General features: G+C 43.1%; 1 protein-coding gene across 4 annotated transcripts in view; it reads right to left on the reverse strand.

Moving 5' to 3' along the window:
* The window catches only part of NTRK2 (neurotrophic receptor tyrosine kinase 2), a 350,327-nt gene extending 342,239 nt beyond the window's left edge, over positions 1-8,088 (reverse strand). For all 4 annotated transcript variants that reach the window (XM_058565525.1, XM_058565524.1, XM_058565523.1 and 1 more), the window contains exon 1: positions 7,664-8,088. In XM_058565525.1, the coding sequence (XP_058421508.1) occupies positions 7,664-7,875 (212 nt within the window). In that variant the 5' untranslated portion in view covers positions 7,876-8,088. The remainder of the gene's footprint in view (positions 1-7,663) is intronic.
* Positions 8,089-22,643: the final 14,555 nt, after the last annotated feature.

Genomic DNA, 22,643 nt, shown 5'->3' on the forward strand with positions numbered 1-22,643 from the left:
CCACAGTGAGTGACAGTCAGGGAAGTTGGGCACAGGCCCCTCTGCCACCTCACAGCATGGGAATCTAGGGCACACCAAGTAGAGACAACTTTTGTGACAAAGACTAAAGTTTACAAGAGCCTATCTTTTTAGATTGCACTATATTTCAAAGGTTGAAAACCAAAATTCTAATATCTTTTGGTTTACATTACACTACTGTAGAATTGTTCTAAAATGCCTCACTTATGATAATATAATTTTCGTTTATATTGAGAACTGAACAAAGAGGACAGACCCAACGGGTCTCTGAGCAGCCAGGTTGACTAACTGAGTCAATCTTCTAATGCTCACTCAGAGAAGAACCTTTGTCAGGTCCTTATCAAGGGAAATCCAGAATGATTAAAACAAAATTAAAAGTCTGAGTGGGGATGTAATGGACAGCATGGTGACTATAGTTAATAATATGGATTGTATATTTGAAAGTTGCTAAGACAGTAGATCTTAAAAGTTCTCATCACAAGAAAAAAATCTGAAACTATATATGGTGATAGATGTTAACTAGATTTATTGTGGTGATCATTTCACAATACATACAAATATCAAATCATGTTGTACACTTGAAACTAATATAGTGGTATATGTCAATTATATCTCAATAAAAAAAAGTCTGGGTGGTTTAAGAAAGTAAATCCTAAATTATTAGGAAAATTTTACCATTCAAGATAATTAAGTCTGAAAGGATGCCACACCTAATGGAGTTTTATAAATATATTTATACAGTCATAGGCACATTGTACACACACAAATAGAGTTCTGGTGTGTGTGTCCAGACAGTTGTTGGGACGTGAAGATCACAGGAAAGGTGGGATGCTAAATAGCAATAGGTCTTTATTTGCAATAAAAAGGGGACCCTAAAAAGATGTGTGATTATTAACATTTTTATTCTATACTAGAAGATGCAATATTCCCAAGGGCACACAAATCACTTATCTCCTAAAAGGATAAAAGATTGTGAAGGAGGAGATGATGATGGAAGGGGAAAGACATGAGATGAAGCCCCAGTCCACCTCCTTCCCACCGCCATGTTATTTGACTTGTGAACATTTATTTGAATCTCTACACTTCTCAACTTTTCTGGGCTCTTGAGCCCAAATTGGGCAAGTGAGGCCAAGCAGACAGAGCCATAAGCAAGACTTTGGATAGGGTTCTTTCTGGAATTATGCTCTGCTTGTCCAGAGAGCCCTGGGCAAGCCAATTAACCTGACAGTCCCTCTGAGGCTGTTAAGACCTTCCCACCTACTTCAGAGCGAGGTTTTAAATCTAAATAAGCACATGTCGATAAAGTGTCTTTCAGGTCCCTGGGGAGAAGCCCTGCGAGAAACAGAGGTATGTCTCAGAGCAGACCATGGATAATATACAAAATGGTAGCAGAATGAATTCTGGATGTGAGTCAACAATCCTTAAGCTTGTTTACTGGCTCAGCCACTGAGCTCAGCCATCAATCCTGGGGCAATGAGAAGTCAGGGGTAAAAAAGAAGGTGGGGAAGAATAAGAACTCTCTAACCACAGCTCTTTCATGAGGGAGCTAAGACAAACTTTGTATAAAGAGCTGTGGGTTCCTCCACTTACATAATCACCCTTGACTGCGGCAAAGACTCCCCAGGGGTAGCAGCCTTCATTCTGCTCTGTCTGTTCTGCCCTCCCTCCAACCCCAACCTGCCAAGATGGTTCAGCGAGCACAAGGTTAGCGTCCCTCATGCTGCCAACTCATGAAGGCTTTTCTCTGCAGCTTGACTTTTGTGCATGAATTGCTTAGAGGAGGAAGACTTGAAACTAAAAAAAAAAAAAAAAAAAAAAAATCACAGTAAACTAAACAAAAAATGCATTTCTTCCTATGGGAAGATAAGGTCATTCCTTTGGGATCAGAAGCTCATGTACTTTTTAATTACTTTCTCTAGTAGAAAGTGGTTGGCAGAGACTTAGCCAAACTAAGCTTGTCTTCACATCTCTGATGCTTCTAAAATGGTGGGCTGGAGTCAGGTTCAGTCCAAGGACACAGAACAGAGGGGCAGCACCCTAAAGCAGAGGCGGTTCCTTTGGATGCTAGGAGGAAGAGCTTCTAGTCCCCTCCTCATCTTCAATGAGTCCTGGCCTTAGGCGACTCTCTTCACTGCCCTTGGTTTATGCAGAGGAGGTTGGAGGAGAACATTTCTAACGCCCCTTCTCCTTCTATGGTCCTGATTCAAAGTGATCCTGTGACCTTGGGCTCTTCAGTCAAGCACTAACATGCCATCAGCCTTATTAGCAGGTCACATTTAAAAAGACATGGTTTGGGGAATTGTCAGAACAGATACTGAAAACATGCACATGTGACACTGTGACACCAAAGGTCCTCAGATTCTCACACTGCCAGCACCACCCTTGACTTTATAGCTGCTGTATAAACTGTAATATCTCCATATCTGAAGCTTTGTAGAACTTCAGAGCTGGGATAAGCTTGTCTGAGCATTGGATCCAAAGCCCCCCATTTACATCTGACAAGCTCAGGTCCAGAGACACTGAGGCGGCTTCAAGAGCAGGTATCTCCTGACTCCAGCTTTCTATAACATACTTTTTTTTTTTACGTGTAAACTTAGTATCCATGCCTTACTTTTCTTCCCGGGGTTTGGAACAATTACAAGCATTCATTCCTTCCTCTCCCAGATCAATATTTACGACTTCCTAGTCCTTTGGACAGCCCTGAGAGCAAAGTAAGTGGTGAGAAGGCACCCTGATTATGTGGGATCTTTGCCTTTTTTAATGGAGTTCGATCAGCAATCAAATATAGAGCTAAAATTATCAGGCCACTGCAGGGCTCAGATCTCTGTCACCTGGGGGGGAGGGTGAGATTTGTGCTTTAAAATAGCTCAACCAAGTAGATTATGAAAACAATCAATCAACTATTAACAATCCAAGGTTCAGTTTTTTTCTCTCCCTTTCTCTCTCTCACACACATCAAACAAGTAAAACGTTTGCCCTGTCTAAATAATCTCTCCCCAAAATCATCCAATTGATTTGTAAACATCAAGAGGAACCAAATTGGCATTGCTCCGAGGGGTAGCAGGTTCAATGCCACATTCTACCCTGCAGTTTTTGAACCTACAAGAAGCTCTCTAGAGAAATGGCAAAGTTAGTCTGAGGGATAACGGCAGTATATGGTATTCATGGTAATGTTTCTTTCTCTAACAGGCAAGATGAGCAACGAGTTAAAACTGGAGGCACTTGCTTAGTACCAAAGGCAAAGAAAAGAAAGGAAAAGAAACCAAAAAAAGAAAAAAAAAAAGAAATTCAATTTCCCTTTCTCAGCTAAACAAAAACTCTAGGTTTTATACTCCTACGACCTAGATATAGTCAAAGAGATCATAGAGAATGTTCCTAGGGAGAAAGAGACCTCGACTCTCAACTGTTCAGCCAACTTTTCAGCTTAGAAAACGTCTTTACAAGAGAATATTGAAACAGACACAAACAGAGTTTTATGGGATAGAAACAGTGACAGAGTCTAAACAGAACTAAACTCAGCGCTGGGAAGCTGTGACCACATTATCTCAACTTCCCATTACTGGCTTGTAATAACATACAACCCAGGCTCTTCTCTTAACTCTAGTGCTCTGAATTCCCATAAGGAAATATCACTTTTCAGAGTAGGAAAAAAATCACACACATTTTCTTGTGTAGTCAATGAGAGGTGATGGAGAGGGGGAGGGGGAAGAAAGTGCAGTCAGAAGGGTCACAGGCTTTTCAATTGTTTTACCCGATGTAGTAAAAACCTCCATACTGCAGAGGTTGAAGGTACGAAACTAAGAAGACTGCAAATGGGTGTGCTGAGCTGAATTCTGTAAATACCTTCACTCTGAAGACAGCATGTTTGCAACTCTAGCTTGCAAGTTGTCCTAAATAATGAATGATGTAAATTGGACCGCCTGATTTATTAACAGGTCCAGTGTGGCTTATGTAACCACACTCAAAACTTAGTCTGTGGTTCTTAAATGCATGCAAAGCATAATCCAAAGTTCTAGAACCCCCAGTGGAGGGGCTGAGAAGTAAACACCAGAGTAATAAAAACTGATGCCTTTCACTGAATGCTTATAAATGCCAGAATTTTTTTTAGTACAATTAATGATAGTGGAAAAGCTTACTAAGGTGAGAGGGCCAAAATCAATGTATTAATAACACAACATTACATCTGCTTAACCAAGCCAACAATAAATTGCACATAGAACCTCCCTCTGGCAGCAGAAGCTGCAAATTCTATTTATGTTGTACTAAGAAGAAAAATATTAGACTTTTCTCCAACCATTACCCCCAAAATCAGAGAATAACAACCAATAAATTCATAAAAAAAGGTCATCACTGGTCTTCATAAAATAGGGGCAATATAAAAATGCCTGCTCTTTCACAACCATGTGAATATACTTAACACTACTGAATGGTACACTTAAAAATGGTTAAGATGGTAAATTTTATGTGTTTTTGATCACAACAAAAAAAAATGCATGCCCTATTTTAACTATGCCTTTCACCAGTTAGTTTAGACAGAACTTGTCTTTGCAATGCATTTTGGCACTTGCTACAACTGAGACTTACATGGCTGGTTACATAATTCCAACAACAAGCTTTACTCTTGAATTCCACTTATATGTGACAATGGTTTTGAATTCCACTTATATGTGACAATGGTTTTGCTTTTAAATTTAATTTAGCACTGCTTTGGTAAAACTATCTCCAAATAACAGAAGCTGGCACTTATCAGCAGTGTGACGTTGGGGAGAGGTGATGTATATCTATAGGCAGAGAGAGATGATTATGTTAGTGGGTAAAGGTAGGAGTTACATACTGGGATGGGAAGATTTTTAATAACAGGTTCAAACAATGACTCTGAAAGGAAGACGTCAGCTTGGCTTAAAATAAGCATGTAGAAAAAAATAAAATTCTATTTCTTAATTAATCTATGCATATAGTTTTAAAATGTTCAACCACAGGCTCTCTCTGAATCCTAAAAGGCACAGTGGCTGTACTTTCCCCAAATATATAGATATTGAAAGATATACTATTTTTAAATGATACAGTAAACTGTTGCTTCAGCAAGTTCTAATCACTGTTTATTTACTTACATTATTCCTATTTAAAAAAAAATAGAAAGAGGTAACTTCAGCTAAACATCATTAAACCAGAACACTTTAAATCAGGTTATTTTAGGAATTCCATTGGGTCTAATAATAAAGTAAAAAAAAAATGTGTAATGTGGTTCCAACTGTAGCTGGTATCTACTGGCCAAGAATTTAAAAGCTGTTCAAGCAAATATTAATATGTAAGAAAAAGAGCACAGATGGTGTCATATAAGGATGTGAGGGAAACAGGCTCATCCACTGATGTCATTTTGATATCAAAACAGTAGAATTCAAAATAATTATATGAAGTGCTTTCCAAACAAGGATTTCAATACATTTTATAGATAAAGACACCAGGGCACAGACTGGCTGGGCTCCCACCAAGCCAAGGGACAGAGCAGAGAGCAGACTTCTTCTCACAGCTCACAGCTACAGCCTGACTAACCTAAGTCTCCACCCCGAACGCTTGCCCCTACACACCTCTCAAATCTTTCCATCTCAGTAGATTTTCAAATCAAAAGGAAAAAAAATAAAAATAGAAATTAGTAGAGCCATTTTTGAATGAATAGCTGTGACAAATTCTTGGGTAAATATAAAATAAAATCAATTTTAAAAAGCCTGGCAATAGGAAGCTGCCATCAGATATACGAGACACGATAACAGCGATTGTGAGAACGGATGTAAGAAAGCCCTGCTCAAATCCATTGATTTCATATATATCAGGCAGCTAAGACCACTAAGGTTTAAAATAATATTTTTTAAATTTAAGGAGAGTTTTATTTTCTTTTTCTCCAATTATGGCCTTAAAAATATTAAAGTGAAAAAAATGTTGAAGTAAAATGGTTGGCCCTATCTCATTTCCTCCTTCATTATATATCTATCATCTAATAAAGAATTTAAAAACAAACGAACAAAAACCAACAACCCGCTGTATAAAGGCACTCCTCATGGGCTTAATAGTTTGAAGGGCTTTGAATTCCCTATGGCTTCCTGCATCAACTACTGACACCTCATCTCATGAAAAAGACACAGATCCTGACAAAAGGCCACAGACACTCGGACCAGCCTGCCGAGTCTCGACCAGCCCAGCCCAGGGCCAGCACAGCTGGGGCCCTGCCCTCCCTTCCTCTCCGGCCCTGGCTGCTGCTGTCCGTGCCAAGAGACTGAGACCCGAGCATCCTGGATCCAGCCTGACAGCTGGCTGCTCCCGGCACATCTCAGCTCCGCTAGGCCTGCAGGTTCCCCTCTGTTCTGTTGTCATTTCCTTCTGCCCGAGCCTTATAACATGAGCATCACCAGCAGAACAAACAACAGAGACTAGGAAAGTCTCTTACTTACATTAAAAAACAGGTTATCTCGGTCAACTACGTTGGCAGAAACAGGGAGTGCATTTTCTGTAGGGGGGGGAAGCATGCGCACTCGCCAACCGGAAGGCCACAGCCCAAGCCCTACTTTCAGGGCTGCCTACCTTAGCGTCAAACACTGTTAGGAAATCCGGGAGAAACTTTGCCTTACAATCCTCTACACAGATGAATAAAATCTCATGTTGATAAAAGGACAAAGTCCCTAGGAAATAATAAATAAAACATCTCTAGTCGAGGTGCCGGGGAATTTTGGAGAAAGGGCTGGTGAATTTCTATTTGGTAATGTATTTGTCACAAGGCATCAGAATAGAAGGACAGAAATACACAATACTGCTTCTCTATCAGACCAGAACAGGCGCACACATTTCCAGGGGCATAGGGGTCCCGTGCTAAAGGCAGCACTCATCAGAGTATTACACACTGCTTTATCATCGAACCTAGTCCTGGGAAATTATTCAATTGGCAATTAAGATTTATAATCCAAATGGTCTCAAAATTATATCTCTGGGAAGTCAAGTCCAAATTAAATCAAACCAGGCTTTTAGGCTTCCAAGATCACATTTTCTCTTTTGAGCGAGTGCATTTCAACACTCAGAACTTCTCCTCTTACAGATCATTTTCAAGGCCATCTCTGGATGCAATCTCCTATGCAGAATCTGATATATTAAATGAAAAGGGAAATCGGTGAACTGCAAAGCTCAGAGAAAGAGAGAGATAGCTTTAAGGGGGAGACTCTAACCTCCTTCAACAGATTTCAGAAAGTGAATTATTTTAACATCCTTTCTAGTCAAAGAAGTTCTCTTAACATCACACACACACAGCAGCTTACCAAATGAATATGTCCAAAACTAAGTTATTGCATATGGATGAGCCTAAAGCACATTCAGCAGGCCTTTGAAATAGAAAGTGGATATGGAATCCTTTCCCACAAGGAATATATATATTTATATTATTGACATATATATTTAAAACTTATTTTAAACAGTCACACTTCTCCCCGCGTTAGCAGCCCCAAGCCTGTGAAATAGACAGGTAACTGACAGATAGCCCAGTTCCGCATCTCTCATCTCTGACTTTCCCCAGACTTGAGACAACATTCACGCCCAGGACGGACCTGCCCGGTCAGCCGCAGCCCTACGGGCAAGGAGAGAAGTAGGAACACCAGGAACTCACATTTCAGTGATGTTCTCAGGGTCTGCAGCGTTAGGCTCCAACCTCGGAAATGCCATGATGCCAGGAGAAGGTTCGCTGCACCAGATCCGAGAGGCGCTGCATTTGCAGGACGTGGGACAGGCCAGAGCGCCCCTCCAGAAGCCCACGACTAGCCAGCAGAAGCCCCAGAGCCGCGCCATGGCGGGTCCATGCCATCTGGTCCAGGACGACATCCCTAGCCGCCAGTGCCAGCCCGAGTCAGACTGAGTAGTGACCCTGCGCTGCACCGGCTGGCCACCCCTGCCAATGCTAGGTGGCCTTTACCGCGCTCGCCGCTCTCTCTACTCGGTACTTGTCGCGGGCGCGCAGAGCAGAGCGTGTCCGGAGCTGAGCGTGTGCTGGCGGGTGGCACCGTTCACAGTGGCCGGGGCATCTCGGGCCGCCTCACAGGGGGCGCTACCGCCGCTCGGAGCTCCGCCGCGGCAGCCGCTGCATGGCCTGGCGCGCCGGGCACCGGCCGGCGGCGCTCCCGGGACTCTCTGGGGCGCAGGCTCCTTGCTAGACGCGCACTGGGATCCGGGACTCACCTCCGGGCTGAGGACAAACAGACACGCATAAGACTGAGTGCAGAACCCCATACACCACGAATTGGGGCACTCTCCCTCCGCGCTTGCGTTACCCCCACCCCCGACCCCAGCCAGGAGACTGTGTATGGATGAGTGCCCAGCTCCGACCCCAGAAATAAACTTGCCCCTCGATGGCACTGATACCGCTGGGCCACCAGTGTTCCCACCCTTTCTCTAAGCCTAAGGTCGAGGGAGGGGAGATAGGGCAAGGGTCCCTGAGACAGGATTCCATGGCACAGGCCAGGTGAAGGACCCTTTAAAGGGGGACGCGGAGGCTGCCGGCGGCGATGGCCTCGCGACAGAGCCTCCGAATGATGCTGCAGAATCTGCCACGGCCTCTGGGCGCAGGGGGCGCGGGCAGGTGGCGCGGCGCGTCCCACCTGGGGAGCCGCCGCTGCAGCCACAGGGGGGACCCTGAGGGCCGAGACGACGGAGGACACTGTCCGCGCTGCTCACCGGGCTCCGCCGCCTATCGCCCGCCGGAGGCGCCTGTGTCCAGGCTCCTCCTGCCGCCGGAGACTGAGCGCGGAGAGCGCTAGCGAAGGAGCAAGTGAGGCTCTTGCTCCAACCCAATTCCGGGAGCCGCCGCCGCCGCCGCCGCCGCCGCCTCTGCTACTGCTGGCGAAGTGACGTGAGGGCTGACGCAGAGCAGGGGCAGAAACTCCAGAAAATTAGTCTGAAATCCAAAAACACACACGCTCATACACACACAAACCCATAATACCCTCCAGACAAAAGCAACAGGGAGGGGAGGGGAATCTGGGGGCGAGCAGGGAGGAGGGAGGCATCGGTGCCACTGGCCAGAAGCAGACAGCAGCAGCATGTGGGAGTTCACACACGCGCACACACGCACACATCCTGGCGTGTAGACGCGCGCGCCTGTGTGTGTGTGCGCGCGTGAGTGTGTGTCTGCATTTAGATCCAGGTACCTCTGAGATGGACCGTTCCGCCGCTCGACGCCTCCCAGTCCCTAAGTCACACCGCGGTCTCTTCTACATTCGCAGTAAACGCTGCCTCCTTTTTTGAAATGGAAACCCGGCTCGGTTCAGCTCTGAAAAATGCGCTGATTCTTATTATAGGAATCCTCCCTCCCTTCTCCCTCCCCACTGCGTTCTCCTTGCCCATCGTGCCTAAAAGGGAGGGCGAGCAATCCTAAAAATAAATAAATATTGTAAACACCAAAACGTGTTCAGCATTAGTAACCAAAGATAACCGCCCCCATTCCGGGCCATCTATTCGGGGATCCGTGGTTTTGGAGGGTCTTCCTGTTGGTGCTTTTGCAGAGAGAGGGGAATCTCCAAACGCAGCTCTAGCTCTCTAAGTGGGTCTTTTTCCTGCCGTTTTCTGGCATCACAGTCCGGGGAAACAGAGACATGTGAGGGGAAGGGAACGCGCCTGACGCGTATTGGGTTCCTTAAATGCGCGGCAGCAACCCTGGCCTGTCCGATGCGTGGCGCCGCGTCATTTTTTCTCATCCTTCAACCTGGCAGGACGCAGCCATTCCCAGATCGTAGCTTCACTCCCAGCGATGCCCACCCCCACGCGGGGCACCCCGAGCCCTTGCTCCCCTGCCGTACCTTGCGCGTTTTCGTGTGTGCGCGGGTGTGCGCGAACGCGTGCCCTGCGCCCGCGCTGCCCCGAGCACGACATGCATCCAGCTACCAAGAAGCCCGGCGCGGGCAGAGCCTCGGGTTCTCACTAGAGACAAACGAGGCCATCCGGGAGGGTCGGGTGACAAACCGTAACTGCTCTGCGGGCGCAGTTAAATGATGGCTGCGGGGCATTCGCAAGCCTTGTCTGAGAATCCTTCTTCCCATTTGCGGATCGGAGAGTCTGTTTTTCCGCAGTCATTTAAAAGGGAACTGGGAAAATGCACCGCAGTGCCTGACACTTCCGAGGGCTCTGGTGCCCCCGCGCGGGGAGAGAGCGCCCGGCACGCTCGGGAGCACCAACCCACCGCCGCGGCCTTGCCTGGCACTGCGCAAGGGGCGCGCTCTGGCGCCAGATGCGCAACCAGCGGCGCCCGAAGCGCGCGCCCCTGCCCTGTCAGCGCGCGGCTCGCCGGGCCTCGCCAAGCTACAGCCGGAGAAAAAGGCGGGCAGCTCTCGGAGCGAAAATGGGCGACCGGATGGGATTTCGTCTAAAAGATAAGAATGGTCACCGATCTGCCCGCAGAGGCTGGGGGTGGGAAGGATCGAGAAACCGAATGTCAAGGTGAATGCTTAGATCTCGGGTATGCCTTAAACATTACGAGGAAAAAGAAAGCGCCTGGGGGGGCTTTTGTACAGATCCCGGGCGCCGAGTGTAACCGCGGGAATCCGCCCGCAGCACCCAGAAATCTTGCTGCAGGGCCGGAAGACAAGGCCAGCAGGTCTGCCTCTCTCCACCATCACTCGGCTGTGACAGGCATTGGGTGCTGAATGACCAGGCTGAAGTTCATTTCTCTACTCGGCCCGGATCCCCTGCTGGGTGAGGACAAAAATGTCTTGGTCCACGTCACAGAGCAGTAACACTCTTCCGCGTGTCTTGCCAGTGTCTTTGAGTGGAGCCGACCCTGAGGAACACCTGGGGGAGCAGTGTGTGCACAATTACCCTCGTCTCTCTCACGCTCCCACCCTCATCTCATCTTTCTCACAAGTGGCCCGTTTACACCCTAGTGGCCGCAATGTGTCAATGCAGCATCCCAAGGAGGGGCAGTCTCAGCGTGGTTTGCAGACCAGAAGATTCTAATTATGTTGGAAAATTTTTAGAAGTTGTATTATAATAGATATACACTACTATTATATTTAGATTCTAAATATGCCCCCACTGAATATCTCCCACTTAAAATTAGAAGTGGCAGCTCCCATTCTAATCACCCTTCCCCTGCTGTTTCTTCCATAGTACTTACCATTTTTTAACAGACCATTTACTTATTTATTATATTTACTGTTTATTATATTTCTCCCAGTGGAAGTAAACTCCATGAAGGCAAGGATCTTTATTTTGTTCATTGATATATCTCAAGGACATAGTAGGTATTAAAATACATATGTGTGTTGCTTAATGAATAAATGAAATAAACTATAGTTGAGTTTCCTCAAACAGGCCCTCTACATTCTCACTTTCTTAACCTGTAACCCTGCAAATCCATCTGAATGATTCCCCAGGACACTCTTCTTCCCATCTCCACCATCTCAGAACCTCCTCTGTCCTGTGAGTTCTCATGGCACTTCTTAAAGCCTTACCTACTGCCTTCTGTAGTAGCCAGGTATGTTCTGGCACTGGGCCAGGGAGAACCTCCCTCTCATTCACACTGGTAACTCAACATTATCGTGTGCAATGCCTGAAACACACTGGGCCATCAATAACTATTTCTTGACTGGTAGAATTATGTACCTATCTCAATTTTAAGACCTACAAGGTATTTCACAGACATTATTTCAGAGATTCTCCGACCATGGCTTTGTGGGAGACGATGAATATTTTTCAGATGGGCAAAATGAAATGGAGATAATTTTCCCCAGATCATATGAACTCTTCAAGGCAGGGATGGAGAATAAGTGTTGCCGATGCCTGCCTGTACTGGAATATGATGTACCTAGAACCGTGTTTCTCAGACTATCTTGACCATCACCCACAGTAAGAAATGCCCTTTGTATCACCATTCAACACACACACATATATACATATAACTAAAAAGTTTCACAAAACAAAACATTTACTCTAAATACATGGAATACACTAATATTTTATTTTCTATTTTATACCACTTTTTTTTTTTTTTTTGGTGAGGAAGACTAGCCTTGAGCTAACATCTGTTGCCAATCCTCCTCTTTTTCCTGAGGAAGATTGGCCCTGAGCTAACACCCGTGCCCATCTCCCTCTATTTTTTTATATGTGGGACACCTGCCACAGCATGGCTTGATAAGTGGTGCGTAGGTTCGTGCCCAGGTCCAAACCTGCAAACCCCAAGGCTGCCAAAGCAGAGCATGAGATCTTAACTACTATGCCACCGGGCCGGCCCCCACTTCATTTTATAATGCTGGTAATAACCCAATAAATTGATTTTAACATCCAATACTGGGCTGTAAAACAAAAACAAAAATACTGCCAGCTTCTGCTTCTGACTAAGATAGAGTAATAGGGAACAGAATTAACCTCCCAACCAAATCACCACCACACTGAACAAAACAATGAAGGCTGTGGCTCTGGGAGAAGGAACTCAGGCAGAGTCCAACTCCTTGAGTTGAGGAGATATAGCTAAGAGTCCAGGAAAATCAAGGAGGGCAGAGTTGACAAAGACAGAGGAGCAGAGAGGAGAGTAATGTACAGACAGAGAACTCCAGAGGTCTGCAGAGAGTCCCTCTCAAGCCGTCAACAGAGTGCTGATTAGCACATGCAGGTAATGAAACTGCCTGAGGCCAGAGAAAGAAGTATCTAGGGGATCAAAGGGCACAGGGTCAAAGAAAACTTCAAAAGGGAAACTGAATACACTACATATCAGAATGTATGTGTATATGTCAATTATATCTCATTAAAGCTGGAAAGAAAAAAAACAGACATTAAATAAATTTAAAAAAATTGTGGGATGCCACTAAAGCATCTTAAAGTATTTAGGAGGAATTTTACGGCACAAAATGCCTATATTAGAAAAGAAGAAAGGTCTCTAACCAATGACTTCAGCTTCTACCCTAAGAAACCAGAAAAAGAAGAGCAAATTAAACACAAAGTAAACAGAAGAGAGGAAATAATAAGGATCAGAGTGGAAGAAAACACAGTAGAAAACAGGAAAACAAGAGAGAAAAACAATGAAGCCAAAAGCTGATTCTTTGAGAAGATGAATAAAATTGATAAACCTCTAGCCAGACTGACCAGGAATGAAACAGAGAAAACACAAATTATCAATAACAAGAATGAGAGCAATGACAACACTAGATAGTCTATGGATATTAAAGAAATAATAAGGGAATATTGTGAACAACTTTATGCAAATAAGTTTGACAACTTAAGTGAAATGGATGTATTCCCTGAGAGATTTAAACTAACAAAGCTCACTATAGAAGAAATCGATTACCTGAATAGTCCTGTATCTGTTTCAGAAATTGAATTTATAGTTAAAAACATTCCCATAAAGAAAACTCCAGGCCCAAATGGCTTCACTGGTGAATTCTGCAAAACCATTAAGGAAAAATAATCCCAGAAAATGAATAGTACCAGAATAAACCAGAAAAATGAAGAGGAAGGAACACTTTCCAATTCACTCTATGAGCCCAGCATTGCCTTAATACCAGAATCAGACAAAGACACTACAAGAAAACAATGAACCAATATCCCTCATGAATATAAATGCTAAAATTCTAAACAAAATTTTAGCAAAGTGAATCCAACAAAACATCATACATCCAAGAACATCATGACTAAGTGAGGTGTAGCCCAAGAACACAATTTTAGTTTAATATTCAAAAATAAATCAATGTATTTTACCATATTTACAAACTAAAAATCTAAAATTATATGATCATCTCAAAAGGCACAGAAAATGTATTTGACCAAATTCAACATCTATTCCTGAAAAGTCTCAGCAAACTAGGAATAGAAGGGAATATCCTCAAATGATAAATGGAATCTACAAAAAGCCTACAGTTAACATAATGCTTAAAGTGGCAGACAGAATGCCACAGAATATCAGGAAGAAGACAAGGATATATATCCACTTTCACCATGTCTATTCAGCATTGTATTGGAGATTCTAGTCAGTACAATAAGTCAAGAAATAGAAATAAAGGGCATCCATATTGGAAAAGAAGAATAAAACTATCTTTATAAACAGACAACATAATTTCCTATATAGAAAAAAACTGATAGAATCTATAAAAAAGCAACTTATACTAATAAGTGAATTATCAAGGTTGCAGGATACAAGTTAAATGTTTACAAATTAAGTGTATCTATATACTAGCAACAAAAAAATCAGGAATTAAAATTTTTAAAAATAATACCTATTATAATAGCATAAAAATATGAAATAGATAAAGCATAATCTATAAAAAGAAAATGATAGATAAATTGGATTTTATAAAAATTAATAATTTCTGCTCTTCAAAAGACACTGTTAAGGGAATGAAAAGAAAAGTCACAAAATGGGAAACATATGTGCAAATTATATATCTAATAAAGGGCTTGTCCAGAGTTTATAAAGAGCTCTCAAAACTCAATGATAATAAAAAAACATTTTAAAAGTGTGCAAATGATTTGAACATATACCTTACTGAAGAAGGTATACAGATGACAAAAAAGCACATAAGAAGATGCTCAGCATCATTGGTTATTGGGGAAATGCAAATTAAAACTACAATGAGATACCTACACACCAATTGGAATGGCTAAAATTTGAAAGACTCACCATACCAAGTATTGATGGGAAGGTAGAGCAATTGGAGCTCTCATACGCTGCTGGTGGGAGTGTGAAGTGGCTCAACCACTTTGGAAAATAGAACAGTCTCTTAAAAAGGTAAGTGTATACGTACAATGTGATCTAGCCATTCCACTTCTACATGTTTACCCAAGAGAAATGAAAGCATATGTCCATACAAAGACCTAACTTGAGTGTTCGTGCAGCACTTTTTGTGTTGGCAAAATCTGGAAACAATCCAAATATTCATCAACAGGTGGACGTGTAAACACATTGTGGCATATCCATACAATGAAATACTACTCAGCAACAAAAAGCAATCAACTATCCCCACAACCATATGGATGAATCTCAGAATAACTATGCTGAGTGAAAGAAGCTAGACAAACAGGAGGACATACTGTACGATCCCATGTTTGTAAAACTACAGAAATTGTAAGCTGTAGTGATTGCTGGTGAGGGATGCTAGGAGTGGGCAGGGAGGAGCCGGAGGGAACAACGACACAAGTGCACAAGAAAGCTTTGAGGATGATGGAAGTACCCATTATCCCGATAGTGGTGATGGTTTCAATATTATCAGATTGCATGGTTAAGTATGTTTAGTTTATTATATGTTAATTATACCTCGATCAAGCTATCTTAAAAGGCAAGAGAGAAACCCTGCCCTGGATCCTCCTGTCATCACCTTCTTGTTCTCATTGGAGTCCATTCAAACCTCTGATTTTAGGAGGCAATTATAAAGTTTTGAGAGTTTTTAATAACCTCAGATTCAGTAATCTTCTAATTTTAGAGGGACCAACTATGTAATACCTTTTCCATTTTGGAAAAAGATTAGGGAAACCATCATTTGAAAGGTAGAACAGATAGAGGCCCACACTTAGAAATACCTTGAATGTCCATTAACAGTAGAACAATTCAATAAATGATGAGACTTTCATTCTGTATAATATTATACACCTAATTAAAATGAGTTATGACTATATACATTGACCTGGGAGCATGTCCATGTATGTTAAGTGAATAGTGCAAATTGCATAACAATATGTAGTCTGACACTGCCGAGAAAGCCAGTATCTGTGAATGTGTTTTGTTGGTGCGTGCACATGAAGAAAGGCAGAGAAGTATTTACACCAGATGCGACAGGAATAACCCAGAGGGATTGGAGAGGGTTTGGAGGAAGAGGAGGACAAATCAGAAAACCCGTGAAATGTTTCTTCAGCACTGGTAATCTCCTTACCCATAATGTACCTTCTTTTTTCACCTTTTCCTCTTTTTCCCTCAGACCTAGTGTTATCCTGTCTCTAGAGTCCCTTCCTTTGGTGGAGAGAACTGAATGTATAAGAATGTTTACAATCTAAATAATGTTCACCACTAGACGTTTCACTTTCCCAAGAATATCTGTGTGTTGGCAGAGGACACTGAGCAGAAGATATAATCCAAAGGAATATCAGGTACCATGGAGTCCACAAATGAGGAAGTATTGGAAATGGACCACCCCCAACACAGGCCGGAATGGAACCAGAGGCTGCTGTTCATGATTAGCCCCACACTTGCTCCCTCTCACCCCAATCTCCTCTTCTGTTGTTCAGCAAGTTTCTGACTGTTTCCTACCTCACACCCCCGAGCTCTGAGTTAGGGACTCACATTTCCCCATCTCTGCCCAGAAAGTCTGTGAACTGTATGCTTCCCTGTCACTGAACCAGAGCCACAGCGAGGGTCTCATCCTACTTCCTTTCTTCCCTGTGTCCAAACCTTCCACTCTTAACTCTTAGTCATACCCTTAGCACGCACTAAGTCAACACAGACTTACAGAGCTTTTATGAACACCTAAAGGGAAGAGCATGTGGAGAAAATTCAACAAAGCCTCAGGAAATTGGAGTCACATGTAACTGGGTGACCCTGAAATCTAAGTTTGAATCATCTATTTGACTCATGGTAAACTCTGGATTGTTTTCCTAGTCTTCGTCAATAGTCTTATATCTATACCCATATCTGCCCCTGTGTTGTCCTGTTTTATTGAGAGCTATCTTATCACACCAATGAAGAAGTCCACTTTTTACAAGGGAGTTTACTTATTCCTCAATAAAAAGTTATAGGGAGTGCCCCTTTTCTGTGCAACCCAGCCTAGATTTACTGGGGCAGTCCAGTGTTCCCAGTTTCAACTCAATTGACAATTACAATCCATGCAAAGAATAGTGTTTATGGCCCTATTACCCTTAGAGTTAAAATGCTACAAGCATTCAATCTTATCAGACTTCTACAGTCAATTAACTAAGTGTTCTTCCAACCATCCATTAGTAAGTTTTTGACCAATATGCGTCTAGACTCATGTTGTCCAATGTGGTAGCCAATAGCGCATGTGGCTGTCGAGTACTTGAAATGTAGCCAGTTCAAAATGAGAGGTGCTGTAAGTATAAAATACACACTTAGTGTCAAGACTTAGTAAAAAAAAAATGTAAAATATCTCATTAATAATTTTTATATTGATATTGTGTTGAAATGATAATATTTTGGATTTATTAAGCTAAATACATCACTAAAATTAATTTCATCTTTATTTTTACTCTTTTGTTTTTTTGAGGAAGATTGACCCTGAGCTAACTATTGTTGCCAATCTTCCTCTTTTTTCCCTCCCTAAAGCCCCACTACGTATTTGTATGTCCTAGTTGTAGGTCTTTCTAGTTTCTCTAGTTCCTCTATGTGGGACGCCACCTCAGCATGGCTTGATGAGTGGTGAGTAGGTCCATGCCCAGGATCCGAACCTGTGAAGCCCAGGCCACTGAAATGGAACATGCAAACTTAACCACTATGCAACCAGGCCGGCCCCATGTTTTGACTCTTTTTAATAAGGGAAAATTTATTTACTTTTATTTTTTTTAAAAGGTATCAACTCAACCTTTATTCTTCCTAAAAACCTCGTTGTTGTTATCTTTGAATCAATGACCCAGATCATTGAGTCTCTTTGAGTCTTCTGCATAATGTTTTAAGCTCTTGATTCTGCCATGCAACATTTTAACTTTTCCTCCTACATTTTTTCACCTGCAGGTCTAATGTGTATGCTTTTTATGCATCCATAAATGTCATTGATAAAAAATATTTAACATGACAGGTCGAGACACTCAACTAGAGACATTATCTAGGCTGACATTTATTCCTTAACTAATTAATTCATCTTTACATTGAGTGTGGCTGTTCAGCTAAGAATCCATCAAGCTGAATTCCATAATGATGTCTTCCTTGACCTTTGCCTGAGCCACCTATGTAACTCACACCCAATTGCAAAAAGACCAAGCTAGTATTGCCCACTAGTGGTTTTCGTTTGGGGGCTTTTTTATGAACGGGGGAGGGGTTGTGTGTTTTGTTTTGGTCTGATTCTTTGCAATCACATGGAACCCATCTCTCAGGCCAACTCTAGATCCATCCTTATTCTAACCTAATGTCAACCTAGCACTCGCATTCTGGCTTTTTGACTCATAACTCCATTTTCTTTCTCTGGTCCTTTTTGATCCTTATACTCTGTTTCTCCAATATTTAAATCAGCTTCTCCAAATGAATTTGTCTTGACTGCCCTTTCAGCACTCGATGCACCGAATCGTCTTGGATAGGAATTCCTCTTTCATAGCTTAGGCCTGTGAAATCCGGCCACAATCCACTTGGCCAATTTTGTACCCACTCCTCTTTTCTCTGATGGGGAAAGATTGGGCAAGATAGCTCAGAAAGAGAAACAGCAGAGCAGGCAAGTGGGAGGTGGTCTGAGAAACAAAATGGACAGTAATTTAGGTGCATTTTGGAATCCACCTTTGCTCCTTTTTGGAAAATTGAGACATTTTCTATTCTTTTCTTCCATATGCCAATCTCTCCCCAATCATTACCAACAGTTGTTCCTTGATCACAAAAGCAAGCCTAGTAATGACTTTTATCATCTTTGCAACCATTTAAATAGGCTATGATACCCCTTATATGGTCTCACTTAACTAAGATGTCAGATTCTTGTTAACCACATTTCCTCTCCCATTTCCAATGTCAAGATCTTTTTTTCTCACCAGAGAAGAACAACAGAATAAGAGGTAAATAATATTGCATTGTCTCTATGATCTGTGGATGTCTCACCATCTGCCCCAGCTCTGAGCTTGTTTCTTCATTCTTCTTCTTACTCTCAGCCTGGTTTAAATAGTCTTTTTCTGTTGCTCTCTGTATTTTTTTTGCATTCTGGACTTCAATCCTTCTGCCTCTGTTCCCACAGAATTGTGCTGCTCTGTTGTATTCAAAACTTGGCTATATACCTCACTTTCCATCTTGTTCCACACCAAAATCCACAGCCTAGTTACATAGAGTCTCATTTCTTCTTCCTCTTGAGGATCATTCATGCCTGTGTGGTCAGAATTTTTAGAGCTTCTCTTCTCTCTCAAATCAATATTCTCTCATGGAGTCAGCAAGTCAAAGGATTTTATCTATTTTACGTCAAAAAAAAATCTGTTCCCTGAAGTCTAGGATACATATCAGTTTTCTCTGCATCTTGTGTTTAGCCAGTTATGATCTCCAGTGCCGTAGCCAGGTCAGTCTTGTGAGTTTCCATGGCCCTGTCAGGAGTGCGCTTCCCACCCCACGCACCAAGTCCTAGGGACCCATATAATATCCAAGCAACATTTTCTTGGGGCCAGGGCAATGGTATCATCAGTGACTAAAGTGGACGCATCCCAATAGAAAAGAGGATCTAAAGAGGCGGAATCAGGCTGAACTAGAGTTGCCTGATGCTCCTTTGTATGTACTGTGGTCTCTTTTAATAAGGGATGCTGCTCAGTCCATGACTTCTCTTCCAAAGTTGTGATTTCAACTGAAAGAGATGGGGAACACCTGTGTTGGAAGCCTGTATCCCTAAATTCTTCCATTTCCGAATAGGTTGGGTAGAAATTAAGCTGCTTCAATAAAGAGAGCCCCTCGTCCCCAATACAGTAGCTCAAGTAAATAGGAAATTTCTTTCTTTCTCATGTCACAGTTGAGAGTGAATTCCAGGAAGGATACATGATTCCACTCCATGGGGTTATCCACAAAGCCAGGCTCCTCCTATCTTGTTCCTCTGTCATTTTCCCGGGGTTTGTCCTCATCTACGTGGTCAAAGATGACTCACCAGCCTGCAGGAAGGAAAAAGAGCAGGAAACGGAGGGTAAATAATTTCCTTCTATGAAAATGATGTGTAAGGTGTATATACCACTTCCACTTACCTTTGTCTGGTAAGAACTTAGCCAAGTGACCCTACCTTTACTGCAAAGGAGGTTGGGAAACAGAATTATTTAACTGGGTGTGACCAAATGTTCTGAGAAATGTGGAGTGGGGGGTGTTCTACTACTCCCTTGAGAGTAGTAAGAGAATGGACATTGGAGGCCAATTAACAGCATTTGTCATAGTTTCCTACCTAGAAATTCAGTAGGATATAGTCTAGATTTTTCCTGACCTAATCTTTACATAAAAACAGAATTTAATAGACAATTTGAACTCCAGGTGACACCCTGACACCTTCCCTTTCTGACCCTGGGGAAAAACACAGGGTCTTTCTGCCACAATGCTCACACTCCAGACAACTGTAAAGTCAGCCTTTTGTGTGGGATTTTATTAATAAATATATCCATAATACTGTGAGTGGCAGACTCCTTCCTTAATTTTCATTTCTAAGGCTAGCTCTAAATTTTGACCATTATTCTAAAAAAATATCTATAGGGAGTATAACTTGTTTGTATTTGCTCTTTCCAGTAGCTTTAACTAAAGAACTAAAACTCTTTTTCCCTTAGCAAAAAAAAAAAAGGGGGGCCAGCCCGGTGGCATAGCGGTTAAGTGCGCGCACTCCGCTGAGGCCGCCCAGGGTTCGCAGGTTCGGATCCTGGGCACGCACCAATGCACTGCTTGTCAAGCCATGCTGTGGCGGCGTCCCACATAAAGTGGAAGAAGATGGGCACAGATGTTAGCCCAGGGCCAGTCTTCCTCAGCAAAAAGAGGAGGATTGGCAATGATGTTAGCTCAGGGCTGGTCTTCCTCACACACACACAAAAAAGAATAAAATAGAATAAACAGACATAGCAGACGGCTCTACCATACCACAGGACCATCCTGCAATATTTTCACCTTTGCTATAGACATCATTAGGCTTGAGTTTCAGTCACAACTCTGTCACTTTGTAGCTTGTGTGGTGCCTTTGGGAAAGTAATTTACCTGTCTTAAGCCTCACATTTACCTATCTATAAAATGAGTATAGCAGTTGGAAAACATGGCTGCAGTCTATGTCCCCCACCCCCCTTGAATCTGGGCAGGCTTGTGACTGCCTCAACCAATATAAGGGAGCAAAGGTGTCACTAAGTGACTTCTGAGCCAAGGTCATAAAAGGAGATACAACTTCTGCCTCATGCACTATAAGACTTGCTCTTGGAACCCGGAACCTCCACTCTGAGGCTACCATGCTGTAAAGCATCTCAGTCGACAGTCCCAGCTAAGCCCAGCCTTCCAAACAACCCTCCCTAGACACCACTACCAGAATGAAGCCTCTAGGGTCTTCCAGACCAGTCTATCCACCAGCTGAACACCACTGAGTGACCCACATTGATGCCACTTGGAACATCAGAATTCACTGACCGTGCCTGACTTCCTGACCCACAGAATTGTGACGTAGAGTACAATGGTTGTTGTTTTAAGCCACTAAGTTTTGGATAGTTTTGCTGCACAGCAATAGATAACTGAAACAACGAGGGACTAGATACCTCATCGGTCCCTTTCAGCACTGATATTCTAGGATTTTATGAGAGAACTGGAGGTATAGCTACCTTATTTGCGCTGGCCACAAAATCTTCTCCAGATCTCTTACATTTCTCTGTGCAGATCCTTACCTGTATTACATAATTAACTAGTAAACCCTCCATCGGTAACATACTTGCTCTCCAGCAAAAGGATAACTTCTATAATGATACAAGCAATAATACATGCTTAGTGCTTGTAAAGGCAATATTTCATAGAGCCTTAGACCTTCCGAAGGCACTCTGAGACTTCCTTACAACCAGCTGCATCTACAAGCCAGTGGAGAGCTACCAACATCTGTTCTTAGACTCTGACTTTCTAGGGAGGTATTTGGGGGGTTGAAAGGTCCTTAGCCATCAGACCTCCAGTTCTCTTCAAGTCAATTGACAGACATTGCTAAGCACTGGAAATATAAAGAGGAATAAGACACAACTCGTGTCTTCTAAGAGCTGGAAGTCCTTTGGGGAGACACATGCAAAAGCGGATCATTTCAGTTTACATCGTGTAAGGCTGAAGGCACGTGCTGGGAGCTATAGGAGACAGAGGAGGAGCACAGACTCCACCAGACATTCAGGTAAGGTTTCAGGGAGGCGATGACCCTTGAGCTGAGTCTTACAGACTACACTTGAATTATCTAGGAGAAATGACCAGGAGGATGGCATGAGTCAACGCAAGGAGGCCAGAGACAGGACGGCTTGTGGGTGGAACCACACGCTGCTCACATGGCGGCCATGCCTACTCCTTCCTCTGTCCTCCCACGAAAATCAGCACCAACTGTGTGTGCTGGCCTCTCGCCCCCAACTAGGCTCTAAGAGGACGTACTAACTACTTTCCCACCGCTCTCTTTTGCTCCTTCAGAGTCTGCCCTGTGGCCAGTCCACCCTCAGCAATCAGCAGCCTGTCTGAAGAGTGTTTAGTGATTCCTGCCAAGACCTGCATCTGAAGGGCCCTGAAGCTTTTCCAGGTATTTTCACGTGTGTACATCTCTCCCGTCCTTCCTTCTTCCCTCTACTGGGGCACCCTAGCCCATGGCTTTAGATAGGTAAATTTAGAACTGTTCTATCTTAAGTCTGATGAACAGAAAGCCTTACAGAGACAAAGTCCATACCATAATTGCACTTCTGAAGTCATCCTAGCAAAGGGAAAACAGAAAACAAATTATTTTGTAGGACAAATACACCTCTTCTTGAGAGTCTGTTGT

The sequence above is a fragment of the Diceros bicornis genome, chromosome 22, assembly GCF_020826845.1.
Source record: "Diceros bicornis minor isolate mBicDic1 chromosome 22, mDicBic1.mat.cur, whole genome shotgun sequence".
Classification (NCBI taxonomy): domain Eukaryota; kingdom Metazoa; phylum Chordata; class Mammalia; order Perissodactyla; family Rhinocerotidae; genus Diceros; species Diceros bicornis.